A 23,463-nucleotide genomic window follows, 5' to 3' on the forward strand; every position below is an offset into this window, starting at 1 on the left:
GGATGCTGAGCTGGGTGGACCACTTGTTTCTTTTGTAATGGCAGTGTGTGGCCTTACAGTTCTGCTTTCAACTCCCCTTTCCCTAAGAAGTTGCTAACTTTAAGTATTTATCCCGGTGTTTTCTTTTAGGATTAATCTTCTCATTTGTTTCCTATTCCTGGATTGGTCAGTCCTTTTCTTTTCTTCCACAGGGTTACAAGTATATTGTCCAAGAAGGGGAGTGTTGTGGGAGATGCCAGAAGACTGCCTGTGAGGAGCAGTTATTGTGGTCTCGGGGTGATGCAGATCCTCGTTTGCATGAGGTGAGGCAGAAATGGCATGGACACTTCCTATTCTAGCAGAAGTGCCCTGGAATTATTTTGTGTTCCATGGAAGGAGGCGAAGAAGATAGGAGCTATTTCTTCTTTACATCAAGCAGCACTGAAAAACAGTGCTTTTTGGGGTGTGGGACTTACTTGGTTCTAACAGGCAAACCCTCCCTGCCCTTTTCAGGCTCTAAGGAAGCAATATTTTTGTGTAAAATTAGTAATTTCACAAATGGTAGCTCAAACGAATGTTGACAGCACACGATGCTTCTCTGGCTGTAGGCTATTTGTTTAAATTATCCCAATAAAATTGTATTACTCTATGGACAGCACGCAGAGGGAGTAGTGGATTGCTTGAATTTCACAGTCCTATTCAAATAGGATATCTTATTTATTACATAATGAAATATCAGGAAGTAAGTGAGGATAGAAACATGAATTATTCTCTGGTTGCTAAAGATGATTACTGCATGTCAGATCAGACCACAGTGATCCAGGCCATACTTGTTTTCTGCTCAAAATAACGGTTTATTTTCAGCAATGTGCCTCTTCCCTTAGGATTCAAAGGGCCCAATGGGAAGTGAGTGCATGCAACAGCCATTTAAAATGCACTGCGAATACCATACACTCTGGAAAGCAACGTGGATATTTATTTCTTTTCTTGCCTACATTTTTAATTCCTTCAGGCTATTCAGTTTGTTCTGTCCCTAACCCAACCACTGTTGGAAGCCTTTGCCTGTCCCAGTAGCATTAAATTGCTTAATCCTATGCAGAGCTTTGGATTCAACAAAGGCAGGAACATTAAGTTAAATATATTTCAAATAATAGACCTTCTCCCCATCTTTTCCTCCCTAAGTGTTGTTCTTTATAATGTGTCTGCATTTTCATCTACATCTCATGTTCACATATTTAATATTAATTTTTTAATTGCTTCTTTTACAAAGACAGTCTGCTGCTGTCTTTTAAAATATGTTAATGTATCATTTTGCAGTCTGCCTCTGTCCCTGATTTTACCAAGGGCATTTCTTAATGTGGATCAATATTCTTCTCTGCTTCATAAAACAAGCCTTCAGAAAGCCTATTTTAATGTCCCACCATGTCTTACTGATTTCTGTTGTCCTAATGGAGTAATAGGTCCCTATACTCTGCTGTCTCTTTCTTGCTGCGTTCTCTTTCAACTCTTTAGTCATTAACAAAGAACGAAGTATTTAACACATGAGAGAAAAGTGTTCCCTAACTTTGTGGGCAAAGGTGTTTGAATTTACTGGAACTGGGGATCTGATTTTCACTTTCATTGTGCATTCAAAGAGTGTTAACAGTGGGAGGCATATGGCTTCAAAGCAGTGATCAGCTCCTCCCAGTGTTGAACTGTGACAGCGTCTTCCTTCTGGCCTGTGGTGATGTCTCTTACCATAATAGTGCTTAAAGTTCCTGCCTTGTCTGACCCACGGGTGATTATAATCATAAGGGCTGTCAGTAGGAGCCAGTCTCTTCTACATTTGCAAGCATTTTCATGGCTCGAGCCTGTTGCCAAAGCCTCTTTTGGGCTTAGTAGAGCTGATTTGCAGCATCTTCCAGCAGAAAGAGGACCAGCTCGTCTACAGTGCACTGCAGTGCAGCCAGCTACCAGGTAACAAATGTAGTTTTAAATCTAGTTCAGAGTGCTTTTTCTTATTCCTGTGTTATTTCACCTGCCCCTTTATTTTTCACCTTAAGGATACTCCTGTAACTCCTATAATCTGCAAACCAAGCAGCAGACTGTTCTATAAACTGATTGTTGTGATAAGCATTTGTGGAGAACTCTTGAGTGACAGACTGTTCTTGATGCAGTAAACATGCTTTTGCAAACCAGCATATTGGCTATAGTGGTCTTCCCTCTCTCCAGTGGCACAAATACTGCTGCCTATATTTAATCCCTTTACAATTTCCTGTCAGGTTGGCACAGAGTGGCGATCCCCTTTCAACCCTTGCATTATCAATGAGTGCGTCCGGGTGAACAATGAGGTTTTCGTGCAGCAAAAGAATCTTTCTTGCTCTCAAATGGATGTGCCTGACTGTCCAGAGGGAACTGAACTGCGTTGTAACCAAATAATAGACTGCTGTCCTTCTTGCAGATGTGGTAAGGTTTCATGTATGACAAACGGAATCGAGAATGAATCATCTCATGTGTTGGTCTCCTGTTTCTCAACAGCAATTTCAAAAGTGTGTGTTATGCAAGTATAGTACTACTTTGTGGATCTCCGGTATAATTTAGACATTGAGTACAATAGCACCTGCTGCTATTACTTTCTCTTTGCAGCTGATATTCACTGTGTCCTTTTGAACTACTTAGCATTGAAGCTATTTTGCATTGCTTCAGAGAGACGTACCAGGCTATGTCTCTACAGTTCTAGTCTGCATTTTTAATCATTTAAAAGAGGTCTTGAGATGCTTTTGGCCCAGGAAGTTTCAACACTCTCCCCAGTGCCTCATGAACAGGGAGTTTGCATGCAGCCATGCTGTCTTCTGTGTGTCTCTGAGCGTTGTGGCTGTGGCCATTTCCTAGCACAAACTTGGATCAAAAGTGCAAATCAGAAGATTTGGCTAATTGGCCTCAGTCTGAGAAGACTCACAGTCATGTTTAATTGACAAGTATATAAGCAACCACGGGGTAAGGAGCTAGCAGTGGGAGGAGGAGAAATACAGGAGGTGGAATTCAGGATAACTGACAAATTGTTACCTTTCAAGATATAATGTAAGCGGGCTCGATCATGCCTCTTTACAGTGAAACTGGATCTAAATGTCCTCAGTTGGAAATCTAATAACTCAAAAAAGCGTACCTGTGGTTTATTAAATCTTGGTAATGTCATGATAAAGGTAATGCTAAATGGAGTATTATCTTTTTTTTTCAGTACCTCTGAATGGTTGTCCTTTGAATGGCACTGTTATTGGGGTAAGACGCTATTCCTTTTATTTGCTGTGATGGTAAAGGATTTAGATATATGAACGAGCTTTTGAAGAACACGAACTTGCCAGAATACACATAAGTGTACAGGGCAGCTTTGTTCAGGCAGAATCTCTGCGAGAGAGACCTTGAGGTAAAAGCAGTGGCAAGGGGCTCAGCACGTGTATGTCCAGTTGGTGACCCTGCCACAGACCTCCTACAGACAATGAGTATCTCTGCAAAATGGGGGCAGTAAAGCTTCCTTATCTTGAAAGGATGCTTGAGAAAAGTGTTTAGAAACTGTGGTAATCTGTGTTGTGTAATGACTTGCAGGATACCAAACACACAGGAAACTGTCTGCGAGGGATAATCTCAAAAATGATCCTTGCCCACTTTGGGGAAGCAAAAACTTCCCGTATTCTACCTAGAGGATAAAGCAGATTAAAAAAGGATGGAGACTCTTGCTCCACCTGTGTGGAAGGAGGGGTATCCCTCCTTGGCTGTTAGCAGGGACAGGAAAGCTGAGCTTCCTCACTGTTTGACCTCTGTCCCCTTTCAAGATCCCTGCTGATATGCCCTCAGAGGAAATTTTTTCTCAACTGCATATTTAGTGCACAGATTAAGACATGTTTAACCCAGCCCATGACAGTGGGAATGATGGGAGTTGAGCATCTGATCTCATTTATGCCGAATTTATCTTTGGAGAGCTCTGTCAATTGTCCATTGTTTCCCATAATCCATATTCTGGCAGCACCTCTGGTGTCAAAGAGCTCTAAATATTCTCATCATCCCCCAGGGAAACAGGTCCTCTTTAGTCATTTAACCTAACTTTTAACCTATGTATTCCTGCATTGTCAATGTATGTCTTTCTTTTTTCAGTTATTTAAAAGGTAAGTTTATCCAAATCTCTTTGGACTTTTGAGGTATGGCAGAGAACCTTTCCCCCATCTATTTCTTCTGATTTTGTTTTTTCCAGAGTTGATAGGAATAAGTTTTATCAGACTGTTAGAGCTAAAGCCCTGTCATCAAGCATTCATCGTTCTGTGTGGGGATTACTTCCCTGTAGAACTAAATCCAAGAAATAACTCTGCCTTTCTTGTCAGAACACTGGGAGAAGGGGTTTAAAGTGGTAAAATCTGAAATAATCTGTTTTCTCTTTGATTCCTCTGTTTGTCTCCTCTACAGTACGTTGTCAAAACTAGTTGTGGTATTTTATAAAGACCATACTTGTAAAGAATGTCATGCAGTGAAGTAATTGCTAGCTCTTTCCACCTTCTGTTATACAGGATAAGCATATATACATATTTATATATATTTTCTGTGTTGCAAAAAGGTGTCTTCCCAGTTGCATGCTGTTCTTTCATTAACAAATATTTTCTTCTCGTCCAACAAAACGTTTACTTGATCTGTCAAGTAAAGTCTTTGTTCAATTTTCAAGTGTTCTAAAATATTTTGAAATACTTTAAAATGAAGCATAAGCAAATTTTGAAACAACGTTGAAGGCAAAATGAGTAGTATGTGTATTTTGAAAACTTAAAAATAAAATAGTTCAGTTTCTACAATATTGAAAAAACCTTAAAAAAAATTTCCCAATTTGGAATGAATTCATAAAGAGTTTCAGCTGACACAAAACTACATATTAACTCATTCTTATTTGCTATCTCGCTACATAATAAAAGCTGTCTTTAAAATGTGTTTCTTTTTCTGTTTTTTTTTCTTTTAATACAGCTTTTAAAATGTGTTATTTTTCTTCCTGTCAATTGGTCACTTTATCAAATGCTACCTGTGCAAGATTTTGAGGGTGTAGGTAGGCCCCAGCTGTTACATTACTTCTGTGCTCTTGCTGTTGTGAATGTCAAGCGTTACTGAAGTTATCATTCAACAACACAGTTACCAAAATATTTTCTCAGGATAGAGAGTGAAATTCGAATTGAGATACAGTCTTGGAAAATTTCTAAACAAAGTGGCCATTTTGACTTAAAAAAAAATTAAATTAGAGCTTAAATTAGAACTTGTATTTAATGAACTATTCTTTTCAATTAAACTAGCTTCATTTAATGACTTATTGTAAGCTAATTAACTATATGTCTGAAAGCTTTTGAGCAGCTGGTGTTATTACAGCTTTGTCTTACTCTGTTCTCTACTTCAATGACTGTTCCAGAGTTCTGGTCAGGAAGGAAGATGTGATATCCACAGAAGTTTATACTTCCTGGATTCAAAACCTTTCTTCTGGGTCCTTTAAGAATAGGTTTCAAATTTCATTTTATATCAAGGGAAAACTTTGCTCCATTAACTCATTCACTGAATAGTTCCAAGTTTTGAGTCTTTTACTGCAGTTCTGTTAACTGACTGTGTCCTTAATCCCTTTACATTTTTGTCTTGTATCTGGTTACCAATATTATATTCCAGTAATTTGGTGTATTGCATTCACTCCACTGTTCTTAACAATGCTGTGAGCTTTAACTGCAGACTCCAAGCAGGTGGCTGTATTTACCAAAAGGATTATCTGTATCACTCATCTGTTTTCCCAGGCTTTTACTGAGTAATATTTTTGAAGGAGATCTGAGTAGATTTGGGCTTTATGCAGGTTATTTTGGTTGCACTAACACTGGGTTAGCAGATGTTGACATCCCATTCTAAGTCAGCCAAGAAAACACGTTAGGTGTATTATATAAAGGAAAAAAGATTTATCAATCCATTATTTCACTCATTTCTGTCATGCTAAGCTATGTTTGTTCACAGAAAGCCATTGTTAAAGCCATTTGCATGCTGACCCCTAAATACATTAAATAAATATCATAGAACGAAGCTGTGATGCAAACTTTGGGTCAAGGTAAGACCCAAAGTTCAAGGATATGTGAGGATTTTTTTTTCAACATGTCTCTAGTAAACCCTATGTTCCTGCCCAAACAGTGATTTTAGTATATACTAAACTTTATCTATCTTTTTTTTTGGTATTTAATTGGAATGTTAAGACTATTAGAAGATCCAGTGAGGATATCAGTTGTAATATCAACTGTAGCTTTATAGATGCTTTCTTCCTGGTATGAAAGCCTAGAGCTACTGAGGCATTCTGTGATAAGAATTTACTTTTAGAGGGCCTGATTATGATAGCAAACAAAACAAACCCAAATATGTTTTGAAATGGGTAGCCATGATGAGGACATCTCTCAGATTTGCAAGGCTTTTGTGTGTGCATGCACGTGTGTGTGTAGCTACTAACCAGTAGAGCAATGCTAGTGTAGTGGATTGAATGCCCTTGTAAGGCCATGTAGTCTGTACTAGAACTATCACTCTAGTGCCTGAATGCTTTCCAATGTTGAGAGTAAGCAAGAAGTCTGGAGTTTCATATGACATTTGCTATCCATCCCTTTCCCATAGGAAGATGTTATGAGTGTGTCCTCATGCCTGCATTCCTTGAGGTCTTTTAACTCTCCAGATTAATGACCGGGTATTCACTATAAAAGGCTAAACCAAGAAATCAGAGGGGTTCTGTGCTGAGGTCTTAAGCTGGGTTGTTAAAAGGCAGGGATCTCCCCGTATGTATTACCACCCATCATGCTGTTTGTGAAGGATCTTTTTCATAGACCTCCACAAAACAAGAAAAAAGTCATTGCTATTGCTGGTGCTTTATTGAAAACCACTGAGCCCTGAGGACTTCTGTTGTGCTGGGGTGCAGAGTAAGAATGTAATTAAAATTCTTTAATCAGAATATTTTTCCTTCAGTGTATATGTCATAGTATCGTGTCTGAGCTACCCACAAACCAATTACCCTTACACTGCTACTCTGGCCAGCTTCTTCGTTTTGCTCTGTTTGTTCCATGAGTGTTTACTAGTGTGGAACAAGAAAAAATGGAATTTGAAGATATGCATAGTATGTAGCATGGGAAATTCCTGTTCCAAATGAAGTCAGTAGTGAAATTCCATTGACATTTGAAGCACTACTCAAAGCTTTTATAATCCAGTGATATCCAGTGTGTTTGCTTTATTAGGTTTTAGAAGTTATTTGTGAAAATCTTTAATAGGTGAAAATCTTTAATAGGCTCCTTCCATTTTGTCCATTCAGCCATAGTGGTTTAATATTTTAAGGTTGAAATGACAGGCTGTGTGTACTTGGAAAGTGGGAAGACTTTGTATTTAGAATTCTTTCAGTGCTAGGAATCCAATTAGTAACTTCACATGCTTTTGTTCCCCATTTAATAGTTTGGCATTTTCCTCTGTACATTTTAAATGCTATTTTTGCTTGCTTTGAAAAAGTGATGGGATCCAGCAAACAAGGTGCTGGGGAAGACCTCAGGGAATTTGAATTGTGTGCCAGCTCAGCCACTGATTTGCTTGTAACGATGGACAAGTCCAGTTCTTCACTCAGTAATTCTATTTCTAGTTTGCTTTTTTTTTTCTTTCTCCTTTCTCAATTTTATGCTTTTAGACCTCTAGAGGTTCTAAGCAGTGTTATTACAAGAGCAATAACAAGTAATTTCTGCCCACGATCTGTGGGTTGCAATGCAATGGCTCAAGAATAAAAACTTGTTGGCAAACCAATTCACTACACTCGGGGAAAAATGAACTGGTGGCAGCCACCTAACACATAGTCAGGATAGGTCACGACAAAATCTTCCCAGTCACTTTCAAGGATTCCTTTCTTGCTTGCTAGCTTTGTAAGCAACAAACCAAGAAATGCCAGTGATGTTTTGCAGATTAAGGAAGTCTAATGGGCTTACTTGAAAAACAGCCTCATGCTATGCTGCTGGTTGAGGAATTACAGATTCAAAACTTTGGGTCTCTGGAAAGTGGGGGCATCAGTTTTCTATTTTCTCTTGCGAAGAATTGCAATGGAAGATTTAATGAAAGAGATTTAACCTGGATAAAATCGCTCATTTATGTGTTTTGTTGAAGAGACTGTCACTGACTTACAAACTGGTTCTAATATTTCAGCCATGGAGACGCCTGATGGTGGATCAATGCACAACATGTCTCTGCTCCCTCCAGTCAACATATTCGCAGAGATATACTCTGACATGTACAAAATTAAGCTGTGAACCATGCCCAACAGTAAGTACAAGTGATCTGGATGTTCTGGTTAAGAATGTGTCTGATGAGAAGGTCATGTTCTTCATTGTATATACCAGTTTATGTTCTGTACAACTCTGGGACCTGTTGCCTTTCTTGAAGTTTTTCTGAAAATTCATATCCCTGTGTTCTCTACCTGAATTAGATGAAATATGCCAAATGTGATCTAAATCCACAGTCTAGAAAAGGTAACTTTTCATAGTGCTTAGGCCCACCGGAACATTTTATTGTTTATTTTTGACTACTTATGTGTAGGGCAAAATAAGGTTTGGCAAATCATTGGCAACAGGAACTGGTGGTGTGTCTTCTTTCCTACAGTATTATCTGTCCCTCCAGGGACTGGCAGCTCAGCCAGATCTCTGTGCTTCAGGGCTTTCCTATGACTATTCCAAATTGTCTAATAGCTGAGCTCAATAATATTTCTTTCCGGTTCCCAGCCATGCCTTAGGTGATCTGAGGCGATTGTCCCCATCAGTTCCACTGGCTTTTTTGAAGTTTTTGCTGCTGCTTTGCTGCCATCGTTGGCAAGGAATGAGCTTGGCTGAGAAAGCCAGAGGCAAATAGCTCACGCTTTTACTCCACTGGCTAACACTGTGCCTGACTAGTTCTGCTCAATCATGTAGTTTTCTCTCTTAGCGCCAATATCCCAAGTAGGAGGAGACCTAAGCCAGTTGCAGAGGCTGGCTTAATCTCCCCCTGTGTGAAGAGCACAGACTGGCAGCTAAGTTTCACAGAAAAAGGCTTAAATGCCCCTTCCTCCTCTGCCTTTCCCTGGATAATGGATGGACCCCAATGGGCCCAACTAAACCCAGGGTCTGTGCAAGCACTGGCTGTTGCACCAAAAATCCTCCTCTCTAACATGATCATATGGGATTCCCGGCTGGTATCCAAGAGAGGCATACATTGACAGGGTTCATGAAAAAGAGAGGGGCAGACTTTTGGATCAGTCTAGTTTTCAATCCCTAAGTAGAACTGGAAAGGACAACGTAGTAAGTCAAGCTTCTGTGGGTTCATCTGTGGTTAACACAACCCAAGGCCAGCCTGTTTTGTGGGGAGAATGCAGTTTAGACATACATACGTGTTCTGCTTGTCTGCAGGGCCAGAAAACTGGCCTTGACCCCCTTTATTTGCTGGTGTGGATGTAGCCTGTGACAAAAGGGAGAATCTGGAATACTTTGTGTTGTTCTGGACCCTCATATCACCCCTCCTGTAAGGTATGATTATAGACACAGGCTTCTGAAAGGAAAATAAATGGCCAAGCTCAGTGCTGAGCATCTTTCTCACTTCCACAAAATATAACCTGGCAGATCAATGAAAAAAACCCAGATACACTAGAATGAATTTGTGGCCAGAAACATGTGTGCATATATGTATGTTCCCACACAAAAATATACAAACACCAATTCTTGCTTTTCAATGCAAGAAGCCAGCTGTAGAAATGAAAGCTAGAGGAATCAATAAAATACATGGTAAAAAAATGGGGAAACATTCCTCTTCTGCTTCTTTCACCACCCACACGATTCCCAAACAGCTCCTTTCCCCCACCTGACCCAAAAGTACAGACTAAACAAAAAAACCCTGAAGAAAGGGCAATTTCCAGTTGGGCTTATTAAGCTATGTACTTGTGTTTAGGAGATGTGCAGCTACCCAAGGGAGGTTACAGGTCTAGGTGTGTGTATCACTTTGTAGCTATTGTAATGAATCTTTGGAGCTTGAGGGGCAAAAAAAAAATCAATGAAGATACAGAATGTCTTCATCCCCCGAAGGCCAATGGGATTCACACACATACTTGGGATCTTTCCTGTCTCAGTCACTGATTTCATGGTATACCCAGATTAAAAGCAATTCCTTCATAATGGATAAAATCATGAGTTAAGAGTATATACTCTCTCAGGAGCACCTGCTTTGTACTGGATGCTGAAGCTGTGAAAGTAAATGCACTGGTAATTGAAGTGCAGCCAACTGCAGCATATTCTGCTCATCAGGGGCGTTTTGTGACCTACTTTAGGTGCTTACATTTTTGCTAGTAGAGCAAGTTCACCTAAATAACAGTGAACTATGTTTTCTTCCAGTGATTTAATGGTAACCCCCCACTCTCCCCAAATTCTTTTTATATAAAAACCATATGGATAACATGCATGCCTTCACTCAACCAGAAAGTGTTTGTTGTCTTAAAAATATTCAGCTCATCATAAGCAGCTGTTGGTTATGTGTAGCAGCTGGAGACATTACTGTGGGACACTTCATGTGTTAACTCAGTTCTTTTCTGTTTCTTCGTTGTTTTTTTTTTTTTTTTTCCCCATTATCCACTCTACACCTTTCTTCCTCTCCGTCTAGTGCTGCTCACTCTCCCATGCTTCTTTCCCTGCCACTGGTTTATTTTCCTCTTGTGTCATTTGTGGGGCTCCATTATTCCTCTTTTCTTTTATCTCCTTTTTCATTTTATTATAGAATACTTTCTCTGATGCTCTTTTACTTTCTTGTTTTATTGGGCCATTTCCTTTTTCTTTCCATAGTCCAAATTTTCTACTTTAGCCTTATTCTCCCCTTTCCCTGCCCACTGCTTACTGGTTGTCTTGCCCTTTTCTCCTGGTTTAAGCACTTCAAACTACTTTTCCAAGTTGCACTGCGTGGTAATCATTAGCTTTACAGAGAAGCTCCTGCACACCACAAATGCGAACTGTATGTCACTCAAAACATTTTAGTAAGTTCCTTACCCTCTGCTACTGTCACATGTTGCTTAGTGATTCTGACCTTGCAACTGTTATAGTCAGAGAATATTGAATTTAGTGGACACAGGAGGCTTTGTACTTGGAAATAAACTTATCTCCCCATTGTGTAATAAATCAGTACAAGGATTAATGCCAGCCTTTATAAAACAAAAACCAAAAGTATGCAGCTAATTAGATTAAGCTAGTCTAGTCCTACTGTTTAAAAAAGCATTTTGCTGGCTATAGCTTTGTCCATTGATTTTTTTTTTTTTTAAAACGAAGTCTACAAATAAGTAAGCTTAAAACAAAATAAACCCATAAAAAATGTCCTTTATCTTCTAGAATTACAGAAGGCAGGAAATCCCTGGCTCTTGCTGTGGAAAATGTGTTCCAACTTCATGTGGCATCAGGCTGAGAGATGGAAGGCTTAAATACCTTCAGGTAAGTTTTAAGCACTCTTGCTTTTATTTATGAGTAAATGTAAATGTAGCACAGACTTCTGGTGAACCCTAGGAAAGTGCATTTTTATCCTCCTTTTTGGTTAGGCAGTTAGGTGTTGCTAGTGCCTTTTCTTTTGTATCTCAGAATGGTTTCTCAAGAAAATTTTTTTTGTTGTTGTTTGTAAATGAAAAAAAAGGAAACTTCATACCACAATGCAAATTCTAGAGCGACGTTCTAGATGTACCTGCAAGCATAAATATTGTCAAGGAACTTTAACTGGAATAGGAGCTGAAAAACTACTTAGGGGATATTAAAAACCTCATTTTAAATGAGGAATGGATAATTTAAGTTGACAATGTGAATTTTTAAAAATGTCTCCAGCATGATAGTTTCTTAAACAGGAGTGGATATTTTTCTGGTTAAAACCTATCAGCTAGTCACAAGAAACAGCATATAACATTTTCTTTTATTCCATTCCTGAACTAAGTTTTAGATGGGGAGAGTATGGGAAGAGCAACAAAGCTGGTGAAGGGTCTAGAGTACAAGTCTTATAAGGAATGGCTGGGGGAACTAGGATTGTTTAGCCTGGAGAAAAGGTCTCTTTTCCCAAGTAACAAGTGATAGGACAAGAGGAAATGGCCTCAAGTTGCACCAGGAGAGGTTTATATTGGACATTAGGAAAAATTTCTTCACCAAGAAGGTTGTCAAGCACTGGAACAGGCTGCCCAGGGAAGTGGTTGAGTCACCATCCCTGGAGGTATTTAAAAGATGTGTAGACGTGGGACTTACGGACATGGTTTAGTGGTGCACTTGGCAGTGTTAGGTTTACAGTTGGACTCGATGATCTTAAAGGTCTTTTCCAACGTAAATGGTTATATGATTCTGTGTGTGAGTAGTTTTATGTATTTTTTTAAAGAAGCTCCCAATTCAGCCAGAAGTTCGTATTCGTATATATGTGTGTTTTTAAAAGACAATTCATAACCAAACTCCGAAGTTTCTCACTTAGACAAATTTCTCTTTTGAGCTAATGGAAATTTATTCCCTGTTAAGAGCTGAAAAAGGTCAGGTTTTGGCAGTCTTGACTGAGCTGTAATCGATACGGCTATGGAAGTAAATAGAAGAGGATGACTTCGTTGATAAATAATTCTGTTTACTAAAGATTTCCATGTTTTATAAACTTCACCACCATGGTATGTTAATTGAAATATCAGTAAAGAAATAGTCAGGTTGTGTAGTATCCTGAAAACTTCCTGTCCCATGTTGTTTCTATGTAAAGCTAATGGCCTTTAAATCTTTACAGCCAAATGAATCACTTCAGGATGGCTGTGATAGTCACTCCTGTAAAGTAAATGAGAAAGGGGAATTTATCTGGGAAAGGAGAATCACTGGCTGTCCTCCGTTTGATTCCAGAAGATGTTTGGCTGAAGGAGTAAGTAATGAAATGCCTCTTGTTTCCCGGTTAAACATAGACTCTGCCATGTTTATGGTTCTGTATATAGGTACCTTATGTGTATAAGGGTGGAAAACCCCAACCCTGTCCCAGCACCTTGGCTAAACTGAATTTGAACTTTATTTGAAATTCAGAAAAATGTAAGTTTTCTTTATTTTAAAATATATGTTTGTTTTATGTGGGACTATGCTGCAGGGCAGATGCTGAGCTTGCAGTAATTCTGTTCCATATGAAGCAGCAAACATAAGAAAATGTTTGCTCTAACAATACTTTCAGTTTGGTATCCAGAGCAAAACTGTGGATAGTTACACAAGCTGAGAAAACAGTCAGATCAGTCCCCTTTTTAATATGAATATGCCCATGAAATACTAAGACATTTTTTTCTCTACCCTCATATGAAGTTAGGGAAAGGAAAGTTCACAGTGCTGTAGACAGAGCTCAAACTTCCACATTGGCAGTTGTTTGGTATAATGATATAATAAAAACCCGCTTAGCGTGTCCACCCATCTTTCCTGTGATTTAAGGTTAGCCATACACTGAGGAACAGAATGCAGGTTGGGGAGTAGCTCATGGGTCCTGCTTTTGCTCATCTAGCATCACACAGGTGTTTATATCCACCTGTCCCCATTTTCTTCGGCACAACAGGAAGCAGGAAACCTTTAACAAAGCTTGTGCCCAAACCTTTCTCTAGGTACGCATCAAGCAAATGGAGGATTTGATATGTATAATGCAGGAAGAATAAAGCTTCTACAGTGCATTTCTCAGTTGTGAAATCACTGCAGCACACACAGTTTTGTTATATAAACAAAGATTTACAAAATGATGGATTTTGTTACAGGCTTGGGTTTATTATCATATTCTAAAGGTTTTTGTTGAAAATCAATGAAGAGTAGCTTACTTTTTAGCCAGAACTTCCCAAACTGCATTTATTCTGCCATCCAAAAAAAAAAAAGAACTTCTTCAGCTATAAAATTGATGGTTTTCATCTAGTTACAGATGGAAAGTTTATTTTTTTTAATTAAAAAAGCCTCCAAACTTTTGCATGTAAGTTCAGTTGTTTAGTGCAACAGTGGCATCACCCTGCACTATTTCTCTATTTTTCCTTTCACTATGGGTTTTCGGTAATTTTCCACCATACATGTATTTCTGAGAATTATTTTCTACACGGTAGTAATGAAAAGTAAAATTCTTGGCTGTTAAAACTTATTTGACAGATGTGATATTTTATGATGATTTGCTTGTACATTTTCAGCTGTTGTGGAATAGGCATGCTTTCATCTATAAAATCAAGAGGGACTGTTTAACTTCCTTTCTTAAATAGACATAAGACTTGGATGCTATTGGTTTTATCCCTCTGGTTCTCAGAAATGTATTTGTATTCAATGTCTTTACTTTAGAAAGCTCCTAATATAAGGTGAAAGCAATATTTTTAGGTGTTGAACTTGCTTATATAGTCAATTATTTCTAATCATCAATCAACAAATACAATCACAAGTTCAAAACATTAAAATGGATAAAGGGGTGATTACTAATGTAGATTTATATTTTTGTACAATATAGAAATACCATTTTCTTGCCTAATACCCTGTTTTAAACATCCTTTTGTATTCTTCCAGTAGAACAAATGTGCATTACTTGAGCCAAAATAGAACTTTTCTCTTTTTATTGTTTTAGGGCAGAATTGCAAAAATTGGCAGTACCTGTTGTGACACATGTAAGTAAATAAGCTGAAATTCTTGTATAGAAATTGCAGAGATGTAAGCTACTGAGTAAAGAGCTATATTTTGAATAATATGCAGTTTAATGAAACAGAGCTAAGCAACATGGTTAAAATAAACCATCGAACAAGTCCACCCTCTGATTGGGATACTGCTGCGTGTTTTGTCCACTAGAACATGTGTTTTGACAGTATTCACAAGCGCTTAGAAAGAAATAGATACTCTCCACTTTTTATGCAGATGTTAATTATGAATGTTTATTTTATTGTTCATCTGAAGATAAGAACAGTATTGCACAGACAGGTTGGCAAGTCACATAACCTGATACTGAATATGTGAGGCAACCACTTCATGAATAATCAATCAACTTAAAATTAATTTAGCAAAAAAACCCTAGTGGCAGTAATGTAATTTTGATTGGGTTTTGATGATGTAATAACCAAAAAATGGTAGGGCAAATGCTTGTGGCAAGCGCATTCTGATCGAACAGGCTAACTGTATCTTAAATTCAGCAGTTTAGGAGTCAGCCCTGCAACTCTTAATTTTTTCATGCATTGTTGTGTAGATAATCCAAGTGTCAGTCAGGCTGTGAGCATAGGAAGGGTTTGCTTACATGAAGAAGGATTGCAGGGTTGGGTTCCCATTTCTAAAATGAATTTCTGATGCTTTTGTGAACAGACGACCTCAGAGTTTTCTCCTTTGTAAGTAAAAAATTAATAATACTGTATCACACTTAGAATAAAAAAAGAGTAACAAAAGGTTGATATTCTCTTCTAAGATCAGAATATCGACATCTTGCCTGTGTTCTGTTATGCCTTTATTTTTATATTTTTTTTTCTTCTGTGCATGTGCTAATAAATAAAAGATGGCCAGCATAGCAGCCCATCACCACACTGGCACAGTAACTGCTGTAATAATACCCCTGATGAAGGATGTTAACTCCTAGAGAGTTTGCAGCCATTGCCTGGCTGTATAAGCACTGAATTCCAGCTTGAAAAAAAGAAGTCAGAAAGCTATTGAGATAGACTGTCATCAAATGGCTCAAATGGGTAATTTATTTAAGAGAGCATTAATTTACCGGCTTCAAGTAAGGAATACTGAATATTATTTATTAACAAAACCAGATGTTAAGATTTAAAAGACAGGCAGTCTCTACTAATTGAGAATACCTATCACTTCAATTGAGGAGAGGAGAAATCCAGTTCCAAATGAGCACAGCTCAATACATGTATCTATTTAAAAGTTATAGTGATTTAAAAATGATACCTCCTTGCAGCAGCAAAAGCAAACTGATCTAAGTGAAATATCACCTGCCTAAAACTACTGTATGGGCCTTCAAATCCTTATTCCCATTGATGTTTGCTTGGATATAGTGCAAAACCGACAAGTCTTGTATTACAGCGCAGTCCTATTCCTGATCGCTTCTCTGTTCATGGCCCTTAATAAGGAAAAAGCCAACATGCTGCATCCAGCCAAATAACCATGGGTTATCAATTGAAGGATGGTGATTAACACATAGCTTTGAATCAAACATACTTCTAGACACCGAACTCTCTTTGTCTCTCCTCTGTATTTGTATCTTTCCACCAGGGCACTCAGTAGCAACATGCAGTCTGTTACATACTCCACAGGGAGCACCAAGGCTTGGCAAAGCTACTGTAAAACCAGAGTAATTTAAGTATTCTTAAAAGTCAGATAAGAGGATAATCGGTTTCTCGTGGACACAAGAGACTTAGATATAGGTTACATTGCCTTCCCAGATCTTGAGACAGTTTGTCTTTCAGACACCTCAGTACCATAAAGAACTGAGTAAAGAACTTGTTCTCTCAAGTTCAAAGCACAGTTTGGGGTGATGCCTTTGGTTCAGTAGAGTCTTACATGGCTTTGAACAAGGGTTGTTTAAGAAGCCAGGTTTCCCTTTATATGTTATGTGTTGGCAATTGGAGTTTGTTTGTGTGTCTGTGGGCATGGTTCCAGGTTTTAAGTACATAGGAGCACAGAAGTGAACAGGCTTATTTCCTCATTAGATTTTTGTGATATTAGTAAAGGACTTGATTATTTGCAAAGGATATTCCTTATTTTCCCACTTAGCAAAGAAGTTGCATCTCTGCTTCTTACCTCTTTTCCCTGTTGATCTCAATTGCATATGTCTCTTGCCTTTGCAAAGGAAGCACAGTCTACAAGAAAAGTAAATGAGAGTAGTAAAGTAACTCAAGAACAAGTTGATAAGTCAGGATCAAAAAGGTGATGAAGCTGTGTTGAGTCTGATGACAATTATTTTGTTTGGGCTTTTCAGTTGTGTGGACAGAATTGTGTATTCCTTCCAAGTGGACAAGTTTTGTCACATGAAGTGATGAAATCATTAAAAGAGAATGGGCAGTTTCAGTCCTGGAGCCAGAAATGCTTTTCAAGCTGCTTTTTTTTTTTTTTTTTAAATGAAATGAAATATAAAGCCTTTGCAAGGCATAGAGCCAATTTGGTACTAACATTCTCATGGAAAAGGTATTGAAAGCTATGTTTGCTGCTAGAGAGATGGATACATTTCTCTTCAATTTATGTATCTACTTAGTTGTGCAGTTGGTTAGCTGAATTCCTTCAGCTCTCTGAAATGCTGTTGTGTAGCACATAAAAAATAGCCCAGTATTCCAGTAAATACAGAAATTCCATTGGGTAGCTAGAAATGAGTAAAAGCAGGAGCCTATTTTTACACAGACGCATAGCACTATATTAACACTACAAAGAACTGCTGTTTGCAGTGCCTAAAATATCCACATAAAAAAAGCATTTGCTCCTTCATGTTAGCTCCATCCTTTAGATGTGGACCAAAAAAGTCAAGAGTGTTCAAAACAAAATATTATGGATTAGTCTGTATTTGAGCATGGCAATGGTGAGGTTTCCTTCGAAAGGGGAGGAGCAGAGTCACAATTGACTACTGCAGTTAACAGATCCCAGCAAACCAACCTCACTTCACAAAGAGGGATCAGCAGATGCCCTGAGCTTGCACTCTCCACATATAACAAATAGAGACGTACTGCCTCTTGTGTGGATTTCTTGTTAGATGGAAAAAAGCGGGGAGAATTTACCTAACACTTAGAGCAAAAAGTATTGGAAAACAAGTATCAGGGTATTTCTTGACTTACTGAAGACAGTGGAAAAGTTCCCATTAAGCCAAAGTAAGATTTATTTTTTTTCTGAATTAGTTATCTAATTTTATTGTTTTTCTTTTTGCCACATTAGTTTTCTGCAAAATCCACTACTCATGCAAGGACTGTTAGGAGTTGTCAAACCTAGGAGCCTGACAGAGGCAAGGCTGCCACAGCTCCATGTCCCCAGGTCCAGACAACAGTGAGACTGAGCGTGTATCCCAATAGGCACACACACAAACACACGTGTACAACATACACACACATTCTTTACGTACGTACACAGAAACACTCAGTGCTCTGGCAGACACAAACAGCCCCCACATTCTCATCCTTATCTCCCCTCTGGCTGATCAGGATGAAGGTCCTTAGTGGTCTTAGCACCCTGTCCAGTAACAGGTCCTGCATCCCTGCTAACCTAGACTCATGGGCTCTATAACCTGTAGTCCAATTTCAGTTGCTGGCACTTACGCCTCCATACACAAACATCCACACAGAACAGAGTGTCCATCACCCAGGACAAGTAGTTAGAAATGGAGTTTAATAAGAAGACAGGACAGACTGCAGTGATCAAACACAGGGCAAGGTCAGACAAAAGTACGGAGCAGCAAATGTTTAACATTCAACCAGCCCCCTTTATGCCTTTATCCATCCATTTTCCCATGCTTGTTCACCAAACCACCATAATCCCTCTCTTCCCCACCTTTGGTTCCTACCCTAAAAATCCCATAAGTAAGTCTTGTAGAATCCCAAAATGCTCTTCCCTGGTATCACATAGGGAGTCCCTGAAGGCAGTGACCCACCTCAGTCTGTAAGGTGATCTGGAGAGCTGACTTATCTTGAAGGCCATCATCCCAAGACGATGGGATCTGTCTCCTCCGACAGCCACAGGAATAGCCAGGTCAGGGTGCTCCATTTCTCTGATTAAGTCATTGGGGTTCTCACATGTGCCCTCTTTTTCCTGTGCACCTGCTTGCCCAATTTACCATTGAACTCTCTTTAAAAGGAGAGTTATCTAACACAGAAACCAACAGGTAAAAGGCAGCTGTTAGATGGCAAGGGAACTTTAAAACAAATCAGTCAATTGAAAAGAAACATGAGGGAAACCCTGCTCTCCAGTGGAATGTTAGGGCTGTTGTGTGATATAGTCACAGGGCTCTACATTAATTACTCTAAGGAGACACACCTAGTTCTCTTGTTAGGAATCTTACCAGTAATGGCATCTCACTAACAGCAACTTCAGTAATAAGGGGAAGGCAATAAAAAAAAAACATGTGTCAGCACCGTCAAACACTTTTTTTTCTTTTTTAAACTTCGTAGGTGTGGAAGTCGAATGTCGACCAGTAAGTACCAGACTGCAGTATAGGAATATCAACGGATGTGTGACTGAAAAGGAAGTGCCTATTTCTCATTGTGAGGTAAATAACAAAAGCCCCCACCCTAAGCCCTGCCCTTGTGTCCTTTCTCTCTTCCACAAGGGAAACCTTTACCTCCACTATGGCTTCACTTCAGTAAGTGGAACATCAGTTTATGTCCTTCTCATTGATTCACTCAAACAGTGTAAACCTCATTGGCATTTATTTCTTAAAATAATTTGGTGGTGCTGAATTTTCCCTGTTCAAGCCAGCATGAAAAGAAGCACATGTTAGGCAAAAAGGCTTTGTTTGTGCTGTTCTCCTTTGCTTCCATCAGAAATCAATGAGTCCAAAGTGGCTTTGTTAGGAATTTCTACATAAAACAAGGAATTTACATCTCAGTAATAGTGGCACTGATTTTCAGATCTGAGTCTACAGTTAAGCACACATATCCTTCTTCAGGCACTGAAGTTGATTTATGAGAGTGTGAATAGGTATTTAGATGCATGATACTTTAGAAGACATGTAAACTCGAGTGCTATGATTTGACTTCTGGGCTCTATGAGCTCTATGACTCCTCTATTAGCCTGAGCACTAGGCTGTTGTGTTCTGCGTGTCTTGTGCATTTCTTCCATAATCACATTAGAAGTTTAATTTTCTGCCCATCACTGCTTACAGGGCAACTTCGATTTGAAACAGGAGCATGGCTTCTCATCTCTTGACTGGGAACCAAAGATGACATTCTCTTCCCAGACTGGGTTGTAGCAGGATAGCTACACAATCTGAGATGACCAAGCTTCATACAAGGATTGTATACAACCCTTGTATAAAATCCAAACTATGGCATACAAGGGTAGCAGTCACGAAGATGGCTTGCACCCAGCCCCTTGAGTATGCTCTTTAGTTAAGGCAGTAGGCAAAATGAGTGTCTGTCTTTCCCATGACTACTGGGAAAAGAGTGAGTACAGACAGAACTATTAAGGGCATATATGCCCAGGATTTTCAGATAGCTGCTTGGCAAAGGACCTTCATTTGCTACACAGGTCTTAGTAAGAGTGGAAGCTTTAAGAACAACAACAAAACCACTTACCTTTCAATAAAAAAAAACCCTAAAATTCTTCACCTCTTGTCCTGTCCACAAATCAAGTCCTTAGCCATAAAGTCACGTGTATTGAAGTTTCCCCTGCAAAAGTACAGATTTTATATTGTAAATCTAGTCATATATTGAATAAACCAAATATTCCTACTATTGCTGGTATTGGAACAGTTTTTCTAAAGTCCTCCCTGATAATGCTACTTTTTCTTTTGTGTTTTAATCTCAGAAATAAAAGCACAGAGCCACAAAAAGAAACAGACTCTGTCAGAGTTTGTGGGACCATTTGTTTTTACATCATGAAAGCAGGCATTGATGGCTCAGTCTAAATTAGTTCAGTGCCCAGACAAGTAACACAAGGAAAAGTAGCAGCCGACAGGGCAACAATAGATGTGTGGCTTGAAACATTTGGGCTAAAGCACTTTCGAATGCACAATCTCATATAGCTGAGACAATAACCACAGGTGCTTAAAAGCCAACACAATAGCCCTGGACATCACCTATGATATTTTAAATTATAGGCGATTTTTTTGTGTGATCAGTTTCTTCACCTCTCCTTTGTTATGCTTATGCTCATAAGACATTGCTCTTTGACCAGCACCCCACACTCTGGAATCAGATACCTGTTTCTGAGTTTGTGTTTTAAAGTAGAGCACTGAACTCCAGGCGAAGCTGTCCATGGGTGTTTTGAAGGGAAGAACCTGAATTCTGATTGCACTAAGATCTGGCATTATTCAATTTGGTATCTCTTTTTCCCATTTAGGGCAAGTGCAGAAGCAATACCAGATACTCTGTTCAGACAGGGAAATGGGAAGACCTGTGCAGCTGCTGTACAGCCACTCAAACAACCATAGTCACGATCCCCCTGCGGTGTGCCAATGGGACAGTGGTGCAGCACTACATCCCTTCTGCCTCTCAGTGTGAATGCTATTCTCGGAAGTGTACAGACTGAATATTTCCAAGAAGCCCAGTTGTGTAATCTCAAGTTTTATGATGAAGGAACTTTACAGTGCAAGCCTCATTTTCTCTCTGTAGACCGTTTTATCCAGTAGAATACTGACTAACTAATTGTATCAATATAGCAAACAATAAAACTTACTAGCAAAATGGAGCCTTTTTTGATGATTCTTGGGGTTGTTTATAGATAAAATATTGCAGATTGTATTTTCACCAGGTAAAGTAATCCACACTATTAAAAAAAAAAAAAAAAAAGCAAAAAGCAAATCCACAACATAGTAACAGAAACAGTTGCTTCTACTTAAAGAACATACCCCAAGGCATTTAGCATTGTCTTCAGAGACATTACATTTGCATTCCCCACTTCAGGCCTTAGTGACACTCTGTGGACTTTTAGGTTTTTGGTCTTTTTTTTCCCCTTCCAGTCAGGGAGTATCACAAAATCACAGAATGGTAGGGGTTGGAAGAGACCTTTGGAGATCAGCAGGTTCACCTAGAGCAGGGTGGACAGTAATGCATCCAGGAAGGTTTTCAATATCTCCAGAGAAGGAGACTCCACAACCTCTCTGGGCAGCCTGGTCCAGGGCTCTGTCACCCTTAAAGTAAATAAGCTTTTCCTCGTGTTGACATGGTATTTCCTGTGTTCCAGCTTGTGCCTGTTACTCCTTGTCCTGTCGCCAGGCACCACTGGAAAGAGTCTGGCCCCATCCTCTTGACACCTGCCCTTCAGATATTTATAAGCATTGATAAGATCCCCTCTCAGTCTTCTCTTCTCCAGGCTAAACAGACCCAGGTCTCTCAGCCTTTCCTCATAAGAGACGTGCTCCAGTCCCTTGATCATCTTTGTACCCCTCCACTGGACTCTCTCCAGTAGTTCCCTATCCTTCCTGAACAGGAGTGTCCAGAACTAGACACAGTACTCCAGATGCAGCCTCACCAGGGCAGAGTAGAGGGTGAGGGTGACCTCCCTTGACATGCTGGCCACACTTGTTTTAATGCACCCCAGAATATCATAGACCTTCTTGGCCGCAAGGGCACATTGCTGGCTCATGGTCATCCTGTTGTCCACCAGGACTCCCAGGTCCTTCTCTGCAGAGCTGCTTTCCAGCAAGTCAGCCCCTAACCTGTACCGGTGCATGGGGTTATTCCTCCCAAGGTGCAGAACCCTACACTTGCCCTTACTGAATTTCATGAGGTTCCTCTCCGCCCAACTCTCTAGCCTGTCCAGGTCTCGCTGTATGGCAGCACAGCCTTCTGGCATGTCAGCCACTCCTCCCAGTTTTGTATCATCAGCAAACTTGCTGAGAGTACACTCTGTTCCCTCACCCAGGTCGCTGATGAGTATGTTGAACAATACTGGACCGAGTACTGACCCCTGGGGAACACAGCTAGCTACAGGCCTCCAACTAGACTGTGTGCTGCTGCTCACAGCCCTCTGAGATCTGTCAATCAGCCAGTTCTCAATCCACTTCACTGTCCACTCATCTAACCCACACTTCCTAAGCTTACCTATGAGGATGTTAAGGGAAACAGTGTCAAAAGCCTTGCTGAAGTTGAGGTAGATGACGTCCACTGCTTTCCCCTCATCCACCCATCCAGGCATGCCATCATAGAAAGGTATCAGAATGGTCAAGCGTGATTTCCCCTTGGTGAATCCATGCTGACCACTCCCAATACCCTTCTTTTCCTTTACGTGCTTGGATGACATCCAGGATGAGCAGTTCCATTTCCTTTCCAGGAATAGAGGTGAGGCTGACCAGCCTTTAGTTTCCCAGGTCCTCCTTCTTGCCCTTTCTGAAGACTGGCATGACATTAGCTTTCCTCCAGTCCTCAGGGACCTCTCCTGTTCTCCATGATCTTTCAAAGATTACAGAGAGTGACTTTGTAACAGCATCTGCCAGCTCCCTCAGCATTTGTGGGTGCATCCCATCGGGGCCCATGGATTTGTGAGTGTCAAGTTTGCCTAAATGATCTCTAACCCCATCCTCCTTGATCAAGGGAGAGTCTTCCTTATTCCAGACTCTCTCTCTTACCTCCAGGGTATGGGATTCCTTAGAGCTGGCCTTAGCAGTAAAGACTGAAGCAAAGGTAGCATTCAGTAACTCTGCCTTCTCTGCATTTTCCGTCACCAGAGCACTCACCTCATTCAGCAGTGGGCCCACATTTCACATTTTCCCTAGTCTTCCTTTTTCTACTGATGTACTTGACAAGCCTTTCTTATTGCCCTTGATATCCCTTGCCAGATTTAATTCCAAGTGGGCCCTAGCCTTCCTCGTTGCATCCCTGCTACTCTGACA

The 23,463-nt window shown here is 39.8% G+C and overlaps 1 protein-coding gene across 1 annotated transcript in view; it reads left to right on the top strand.

The window, feature by feature from the left end:
* VWF (von Willebrand factor) overlaps positions 1 to 21,316 on the top strand; it is a 145,950-nt gene extending 124,634 nt beyond the window's left edge. Inside the window, exons 44-52 of the mRNA XM_009887451.1 lie at positions 192 to 302; positions 2,241 to 2,424; positions 3,197 to 3,237; positions 8,164 to 8,280; positions 11,352 to 11,450; positions 12,751 to 12,879; positions 14,575 to 14,614; positions 19,082 to 19,179; positions 20,973 to 21,316. Of these exons, the coding sequence (XP_009885753.1) occupies positions 192 to 302; positions 2,241 to 2,424; positions 3,197 to 3,237; positions 8,164 to 8,280; positions 11,352 to 11,450; positions 12,751 to 12,879; positions 14,575 to 14,614; positions 19,082 to 19,179; positions 20,973 to 21,161 (1,008 nt within the window). The 3' untranslated portion in view covers positions 21,162 to 21,316. The remainder of the gene's footprint in view (positions 1 to 191; positions 303 to 2,240; positions 2,425 to 3,196; positions 3,238 to 8,163; positions 8,281 to 11,351; positions 11,451 to 12,750; positions 12,880 to 14,574; positions 14,615 to 19,081; positions 19,180 to 20,972) is intronic.
* The last annotated feature ends 2,147 nt before the right edge of the window (positions 21,317 to 23,463 follow it).

This window comes from Charadrius vociferus, unplaced genomic scaffold (genome assembly GCF_000708025.1).
Source record: "Charadrius vociferus isolate BGI_N301 unplaced genomic scaffold, ASM70802v2 scaffold116, whole genome shotgun sequence".
Taxonomy (NCBI): Eukaryota; Metazoa; Chordata; class Aves; order Charadriiformes; family Charadriidae; genus Charadrius; species Charadrius vociferus.